Raw genomic sequence first — 8,937 nt, forward strand, 5'->3', positions numbered from 1 at the left:
TGGCCCATGCAAACAGTGCCTATTATTTATTTATTTATTTTGAGACAGTCTCACTCTGTTGCCCAGGCTGGAGTGCAGAGGCACGATCTCAGCTCACTGCAAGCTCCACCTCACCGGTTCACACCATTCTCCTGCCTCAGCCTCCAGAGTAGCTGGGACTACAGGCGCCCGCCACCACGCCTGGCTAATTTTTTGTATTTTTAGTAGAGACGGGGTTTCACTGTGTTAGCCAGGATGGTCTCAGTCTCCTGACCTCGTGATCCGCCCGCGTGGGCCTCCCAAAGTGTTGGGATTACAGGCGTGAGCCACCGAGCCCGGCCAAACAGTTCCTATTAATTGCCACACAGTTAACTCTAATGCAGGCAATGATTAAAAGAATTGCTCAAATTCTCCTATGCCCAACCTATGCTATCAAGTCATGCTCTGAAAAACTAAACTCTGGTACAAGCAAACTGGACAGCTTCTGAAATCAATGAACAAATTAACCTGTAGCATTCTCTTGGGATCTAGCACATGAGTATCCTCTTTCCAGTCCTGTTACTGGGTTGTTATAGTACCTATTACCTACCTTTTGTAAATATCAGTATTTCCGGCTGTAAAAGGAAAGAAATCCTGACACTACCTCAAAAAAATGGTACAGAGGATAGTGTCCACTTTGCTAATTCTACATATTACGTTCAAGAATAAAAGAGTAGACACAAATCTTTCCAGCATATCAATGATCATTTATAGACAAAGCCAAACAGCAAATACCTTATATACAGAAATACCTAACTTTGCTATATAAATATTTTGCATGGTGGCACATGCCTGTAGTCCCAGCTAGTCAGGAGGCTGAGGCAGGAGAATCGCTTGTACCCAGGAGGTGGAGGTTGCAGTGAGCTGAGATCGCACCACGCACTCCAGCCTAGGTGACGGAGCGAGACTCCACATTAAAAAAAAAAGAAAGAAAAAATTGTAACCTTTTACTTAAGGAAAATACATTTCCAAGTAATGGTCAAGAAGTTTTTATTTTTAAATTGTCAATCAAATAAAGCATAAATATTCCTCCCCTTTAATAAATTTCTGGGCCGGGCATGGTGGCTCATGCCTGTAATCCCAGCACTTTGGGAGGCAGAGGCGGGTGGATCACCTGAGGTCAGGAGTTCAAGACCAGCCTGGCCAACATGATGAAACCCCATCTCTACTAAAAATACAAAAATTACCCAGGCAGTTACTCAGGAGGCTGAGGCAAGAGAATTGCTTGAACCCGGGAGGTGGAGGTTGCAGTTAGCCGAGATTGTGCCATTGCACTCCAGCCTGGGTGACAAGAGCGAAACTCTGTTTCAAAAAAAAAAAGAAATTGCAGGTATCATTATTATTATTGGTATTATTATTATTATTATTATATACTATTAACTTAGTAGGTATTTACTCAATAAGAATTTTTAAAGTAGCAAAAACTTAGGGGAGTTGTTCACTGTGCCTCCTCACTTCAGGTTCTGGGAGTGTCTGATGAGGTACAATACACAGTCATCCCCTGGTATTCATTGGAGATTGGTCCCAGGACCCCCACATATACCACAATCCAAACATGCTTGTCTCCCAGAGAGCCCTGCAGAACCAGCAGCTAGGAAGTCAGCTCTCCACATACGCGGTATATTCTCAACCCTCAAATACCGTATTTTCATTCTCTACATTGGGTTGCAGATGTGGAACCTGCAGATACGAAGGGCCAACTGCATTTATTTTTTAACGTCTGCGTATAAGGAGATCCATGAAGTTCAAGCTCATGTTGTTCAAGGGTCAACTGTATCTGCAACTCAAGGTTCTGCTAAAGATCCCAAGGAGCAGACTTCCAAAGGCCACGCCTCCTGTTGAAGACCAGGTAAGGACCAGAAGTTAGGCTTCCAGACCTTTCCACTCCAGGGCCCTTCCCACTCCCAAACCACACGTCTATATCAGGAAACCTCATTTTCCCATGAATTACTGGGGGCTAAATTCTGGATTGGTCACCAGAAGTCACTGACTACTTGGCAGAAGTGGACAGGCTGTTACAAGAACAAAAACCCCTTGATTCAAACCATTTCACTTAGGAAAGTCAGAAAATATACACGCCTAGCAACTAGGATGCTAGCTAATGAATTCCTATACAGTCGGTCCTCCTTAGCCTCAGGTTCCACATCCTTAGATTCAACCAACCTCAAACGAAAAACATGCAAAAAAAAATTTTAAGAACATGCTACATTGTTGCTGACATGTACTATGTAGTTAGGCCTAGGATGGCTGCCTCTATACTAAACATGGACAGACTATTTTTTGTCATTATTCCCTAGACAACACAGTACAATAACTATTTACACAGTCTTTACATTGCATCAGGTATGACAAGTTGGTTGAGAATCAAAGTTTTTCCTCTGCTCTCACCCGACAACAATCTATACAGAAGACTTCTGTGACCAGATGCGTGGGGATTTCTACCAATAAGCAGGCAATCAACTCTGCAGCCAACACCAGCTGGGTATCTTCCCACCCAATTCAATCCGGACACTAACTACCTGGAAACAGTGTCAGATGCCACGGGTTGAGGGCTCAGTCCCAGAAGACTACCCCTACTTCAGACACCAGTCACAAAAGTTAGGGCCTCCAGAACTTCTCAATAATGGGCTTCAAGCTACAGTTCCCAGGACCTCCTTTTCGGGTTTCATTCATTTGCTAGAATGGCTCACAAAACACTTACTTAGGTTTAACTGGTTTATTATAAAGGATATTACCAAGGAAACAGATGAAGTGGTGCACAGGGTGAGGGATGGAGAGGGGACACAGAGCTCTATGCCCTTCCCAGGCGTACCACCCTCCAGAAACATCTACCTATTAGGCTATCTAGAAGTTCTCTTGGGCGTTTTGTAGAGATTTCACTGGAGAGAGATGACTGAAGCATGGCCAACCTCACAGTAATTGATTGGATAAAGAGTGTGATCTAATACTAGCAGACTAAGTGCAGAAACCCAGCAAGGCCCATCCAGATTCTCCTTGGCCTCTCTGTGCAGTATTCCTTCCTCCCAGGTAAGGAGCAGGATCCCCTCTGAAACATCCAGACAAGATAGGTCAGAGATTTTCTTTATGGCCAGCTCTAAGACAGAAAGGCAGTGGATGATTAGAGAGCAAGAGACAGATGGAGCTTCTGTTTTCTGAGGCCTACAGCGCCCCAACATTCTTTTTTTTTTTTTTTTTGAGACAGAATCTCGCTCTGTCACCCAGTCTGGAGTGCAGTGGCACTATCTCGGCTCACTGCAAGCTCCGCCTCCTGGGTTCCCGCCATTCTCCTGCCTCAGCCACCCAAGTAGCTCGGACTACAGGCGCCCGCCACCACGCCCGGCTAATTTTTTGTATTTTTAGTAGAGACGGGGTTTCACTGTGTTAGTCAGGATGGTCTTGATCTCCTGACTTCATGATCCGCCTGCCTCGGCCTCCCAAAGTGCTGGGATTATAGGCATGAACCACCGTGCCTGGTCAGAGCATCCCAACATTCTAACAAAAGACTGTCTTTCACTTTTACTGCTCTGAAGCTGTTCCAAGGCCGCTTTAGGAACCATGGCAAAGGACAAATACTTTAACAAAAGTTATGCTTACTGTTTTAGTCACTCAGGAAGTAACAAGGACTATGGCAGTTGTGAGCCAGGAACCATGGACAAAAACTGGTATTATGTGTCATGAGATCACAATAAGTAATCTAGAAATGATTTAAAGTATATGGGAGAATGTGCATAGGTTACATGCAAATACCACACCGTTTTACATAAGGGACTTGAGCATCTGTGAATTTTGGTATACGCGGGGGGTCCCAGAACCAATCCCCCAAAGACACTGAGCGGTACTATATTTATGAAGTTAATAAAGTATTGTTATATTACTTTATTGAACAAGTATTTGCTGAATGCCTACTGTGTGTCAGATGCAATGCTAAGCACTAGGTGAACACACACTGGTCCCCAACCTCCAAACAAGTAAACATACATTTATCATTGCAACTTGTAATTATTTAAGGGAAAGTAAATCAAGGTGATGTGAAAGACAAAAAGAACTTATGTTAGACTCACTGAAGAGGAAAGGCAACTTTGAAAAGGGACACAACCTTCAAGAAGAGAACAGGTGGCCAGGTGTGGTGGCTCACGTCTGTAATCCCAACACTCTGGGAGGCTGAGGTAGGTAGATCACCTGAGGTCAGGAATTCAAGACCAGTCTGGACCAGTCTGGCCAACATGGAAACCCTGTCTCTACTAAAAATACATAAATTAGCTGGGCATGGTGGCAACGCCTGTAATCCCAGCTACTTGGTAGGGCACGAGAATCTTGAATCCTGGTGGCACAGGTTGCAGGGAGCCGACACTGCGCCATTGTACTTCAGCCTGGGTGACAGAGCGAGACTCCATCTCAAAAACAAACTTAAAAAATACAATAAAAAGAAGAGAACAGGGCGAGAGCAAGGAGGAAAGTATACCAGACAGAGGGTATCGCAATGCAATAGTCCCCAGGAAGTGCTCAGAAGGTTAGAGGAGAAGGAAATACCTGTCAGTGGAAAGTGTGTGTCTGGGAGGTTGGGAGAGTGGCAAGTGGTCAGGCTGGGGAGTAGGTGAGGTTTTACAGGGTCTTGCAGGTCCTGGTAAGGGATGGAGATTTCCTCTAACTGCAATGGAAAGTCAATGAAGGGTTTTATCCAGGGGATGACATATTCCAGTCATTATTTAAGATCACTCCAGTTGCCATGTGGAGAACAGAATGGAGGCTGGGGAAGAGTGAACACTCAAAGGCTATTGTTTAATCCAGCCCAGAGGTGATGGACTACAAAGCTAACAGTGGAGATGGTGAAAAGTAACTGCATTCAAAATACATTCTAGGGTGGAGACAACGGGACCACTGATGGATTGGATTTACAGAGTGAGGAGAGAGGGCTAGATTTTTCATCTATGCAATTGGATAGATGATGAGAAGAGGCTAGAACACGCCATTGGGAACCATCAGCAGACAGATGGGTTAAATGACAGAGCGTGGAGAGAAAGGGTCCCAGGACTGAGTCCTAAGATACCTCAACACTTAGACATCAAGCAAGGGAGGAACAGGACCCAAGGAAGGACAGTGTGAAGTGGTCCTTGATGTAGGAGGAAGTATCACAAAGGAACATATGTCATGAAGAAAGGAAAGATTCTAGAGTTTCTGTATTAACCACTGCTGAGAGATCAAAAAAGTTGAGGCCAGAAAATCAACCTCTGGATTTGACAAGATGGAGGGATGGAGGGATCAGGTTTTTTTTTTTGGAGATGCAGTCTTGCTCTGTCACCCAGGCTGGAGTGCAGTGGCACAATCTGGTTCACTGTAACCTCTGCCTCCTGAGTTCAAGTGATTCTCCTGCCTCAGCCTCCTGAGTAGCTGGGATTACAGGCACCCACAACCATACCTGGCTAATTTTTGTATTTTTAGTAGAGACAAGGTTTTGCCATGTTGGCCAGGTTGGTCTCAAACTCCTGACCTCAGGCGATTTGCCCACCTTGGCCTCCTAAAGTGCTGGGATTACAGGCGTGAGCCACTGCGTCCTGCTGGATCAGGTAATCTTAGCAGTCATTTCTATAGACCAGTGAGGATGAAAGCCCAACAGAATGGTTGAGAGAATGAGGGGCTAATCAGCACTTTCAAGAAGTTTTGTTGGGATGGTAAGCAGAAATGGAGTAAGAGGTGGACATGTATGTGGGGACAGGGGATTTTCTAAGATGAATATATTAAAGCAGGGTTGTATGCTCACAGGAAATGCTCTAGTAAAGAGGGAAAAATTAGTAATGATGGCTTGGACTAGAGTAAATTATATGAATAGTTTTTCAGGTTGCAGATGAAATCCGATCAGTGGGTTGCAAAATTAATTCAGTGGGTCAACCTTTTTTGTTATATTTTGTTTTGTTTTAGACAGAGCCTTGCTCTGTCACTCTGTCAGGAATGCAGTGGCTCCATCTCAGCTCACTGCAGCCTCCTGGTCTCAAGCGATCCTCCCATCTCTGCCTCGTAAGTAGCTGAGACTACAGGCATGCACTACCACACCCAACTAGCTTTTTAATTTTTTGTAGGGACAGGGTCTCCCTATGTTGCCCAGGCTGGTCTCCACCTCCCAGGCTCAAGTGATCCTCCTGCCTAAGCTTTCCAAAGTGCTGGGATTACTGCTATGAGCCACCATGCTTGGCCCCATTCATCTTAATAAAAAATAGACGGCCGGGCGCGGTGGCTCAAGCCTGTAATCCCAGCACTTTGGGAGGCCGAGACAGGTGGATCACGAGGTCAGGAGATCGAGACCATCCTGGCTAACACGGTGAAACCCCGTCTCTACTAAAAAAAATACAAAAAACTAGCCCGGCGAGGTGGCGGGCGCCTGTAGTCCCAGCTCCTCGGGAAGCTGAGGCAGGATAATAGTGTAAACCCGGGAGGCGGAGCTTGCAGTGAGTTGAGATCGGCCACTGCACTCCCGCCTGGGCGACAGAGCCAGACTCCGTCTCAAAAAAAAAAAAAAAAAATAGACAATATGAGAGTGTACTCCATACATTTTGTTTCATGAGCCTTTCATTTCAGTTACACAGACATATTATGTTAAGGTAAAAAAAAAAAAAAAAATGGGAAGGGACCAGGTGAGGTGGCTCACGCCTGCAATCCCAGCACTTTGGGAGTACAAGGCGGGAGGATCACTTGAGCTTAGGAGCTGGAGACCAGCCTGGGCTGTAGTGAGATCCTGTATCTACAAAACCTTTTTAAAAAATTAGCCGTGAGTGATGGTATGGGCCTGTAGTCCCAGCTACTGGAGGGGCTGAAGCAGGATTGCTTGAGTCGGGAAGGTGAGGCTGCAGTGAACCATGATTACACCATTGCACTCCCACCTGGGGGACAGAGCAAGACCCTGTTTCTTAAGAAAAAACAATTATGAATGTAAAAATCTGAAATACCATCGTACATATAACCATTAAACATGAGGCAAAAGAACATAAAGGAAACTCAATCAAATAATCAGTGCACAGAGAACACAAGATAGGTAAATACCTACAAGTTAATATCAACTATATAAAGCCCACATTCGGAGTAGGTGCAAAAATTTCCATTTGCACGCGGTGCAACGAGCAAGCATGGCAAAGACCACGTGGACTTAAATTGTCAGAAAATCTTTTACCGTCGCCTTGTACACACCCACACACCCTGTGCTGTTTCTCCGGTCCCAGTCCTGGCTCACATCCTTCCCTTCTCCCCACAAAAACCAGCCCCTTCCCTCACAGTGTTGACTGCTCCCATCCAACTCTGAGAGCAGCTCTTCCGAGCGACAGCTCCCCAGGGGCCCAGTGCTGCAAGCAGAGCTCTACCCGGCCCTGATTCATCTTTCCTCCAGGTACTTTCAGGGCGGACAGACTCAGGCCTTTATAGCCTTCTAAGTCCTGGCTCGGATACCAGGCTGGGCTCCACCCCCGCACTGTGACCCAAAAACGCTTCTAAATGAATGAGAGAAGGAGGGGGCACACTGAAAGGCAACCAGACCTGGAGGTGTTCGGCCGCGCACCCCAGACACAGGGTGCGGAGGGGAAGCGAAGGTTCGGAGGTGCAAAGCGCGAGTCCCATTCGTCCCCGTCCCCACCCCGCGGCCCTCCCGGACAGGGCCGGCGCCCTGTCCTCACTTCCGTACGAGGGTCGCCCAGTTCCCACGGATCTCGGCTCTCAGCGGTCAAACCGTTGGGCTCCTCGGCCGAAAAGGGACGCGCCCGAGTACACTTACACTTCCATGACGTCCCGCCTCGTCACCCCTAGCTGCCAGCAGACCAGGAACTCACACTTCACAGCTGTCCCCGCCGCCGCCGATCGCGCCAAGGTGCCAGCTCCGCGCGCCAAGGTGCTCGCCGGGATTGCAGCGCTGCATGCCGGGAGCCTGGCGGACCCGGAACCTCGCGCTGCGCGTTCGCCTTTCTCGGGGGCGCGGGTGGGGGAGTGTTCCTGCGTCCTTTCACCGGGCCGCCGTAAGACGGCTAAGCGTTTGCGGACAGGATTATCTCGTGTTTTCTTTTCTTTTTTTCTGTTTTTTTTTTTTTTTTTTTTGAGACAGAGTCTCGCTCTGTCGCCCAGGCTGGAGTGCAGTGGCGCGATCTCGACTCATTGGAACCTTCGCCTCCTGGGTTCAAGCGATTCTCCTCCTGCCTCAGCCTCCCAAGTAGGTGGGACTACAGGCGCTTGCCACCAAGCCCGGCTAATTTTTTGTATTTTTAGTAGAGACGGCGTTTCACCGTGTTAGCCAGGATGGTCTCGATTTCCTGACCTCGTGATCCGCTTGCCTTGGCCTCCCAAAGTGCTGGGATTACAGGTGTGAGCCACCGCTCCCAGCCTCTTTTTTTTTTTTTTTTTGAAACAGTCTCGCTCTGTCGTTTATTTTTTGAGACAGAGTCTCGCTCTGTCGCTCAGGCTGGATGGAGTGCAGTGTCGCGATCTCGGCTCACTGCAACCTCTGCCTCCGGTGTTCAAGCAATTCCCTGCCTCAGCCTCCCGAGTAGCTGGGATTACTGGCGCCCACCATAATGCCTAGCTAATTTTTATATTTTTTAGTAGAGATGGGGTTTCACCATCTTGGCCAGCCTAGTCTTGAACTCCTGAACTCGTGATCCACCCGCCTCGGCCTCCCAAAGTGTTGGGATTACAGGCGTGAGCCACCTCGCCGGCCTATCTCTGTTTTCATGGTCCAGGTTTTAACAAAGTATAGTATTAATCAGCTCAAGTTGAGAGATGTGTTCGGGTTAGTGGGCCTTTGCATGTTAAAATCCCACCCCTCAGAGAGTAGTGAGGCTGGTGGCATCTGGGCTGCCAGAAACATTGAAGTTTTTTTTTTGTTTGTTTGTTTTTTAAGAGACAGGGTCTTCCTCTGTCGCCCAGGCTGGAATGCACTGGTGCAGTCAG

General features: G+C 47.3%; 1 protein-coding gene across 3 annotated transcripts in view; it reads right to left on the reverse strand.

Annotated features, from left to right (window-relative positions):
• LOC111530450 (DNA-directed RNA polymerase III subunit RPC9) overlaps positions 1-7,939 on the reverse strand; it is a 39,586-nt gene extending 31,647 nt beyond the window's left edge. Inside the window, exon 1 of one of the 3 annotated variants that reach the window (XM_023197648.2) lies at positions 7,772-7,939. In XM_023197648.2, the coding sequence (XP_023053416.1) occupies positions 7,772-7,779 (8 nt within the window). In that variant the 5' untranslated portion in view covers positions 7,780-7,939. The remainder of the gene's footprint in view (positions 1-7,771) is intronic. The other 2 variants (XM_023197650.2, XM_023197649.2) reach the window with 2 other exon arrangements.
• Positions 7,940-8,937: the final 998 nt, after the last annotated feature.

Source organism: Piliocolobus tephrosceles, unplaced genomic scaffold, assembly GCF_002776525.5.
Source record: "Piliocolobus tephrosceles isolate RC106 unplaced genomic scaffold, ASM277652v3 unscaffolded_75, whole genome shotgun sequence".
In the NCBI taxonomy this organism is placed as follows: domain Eukaryota; kingdom Metazoa; phylum Chordata; class Mammalia; order Primates; family Cercopithecidae; genus Piliocolobus; species Piliocolobus tephrosceles.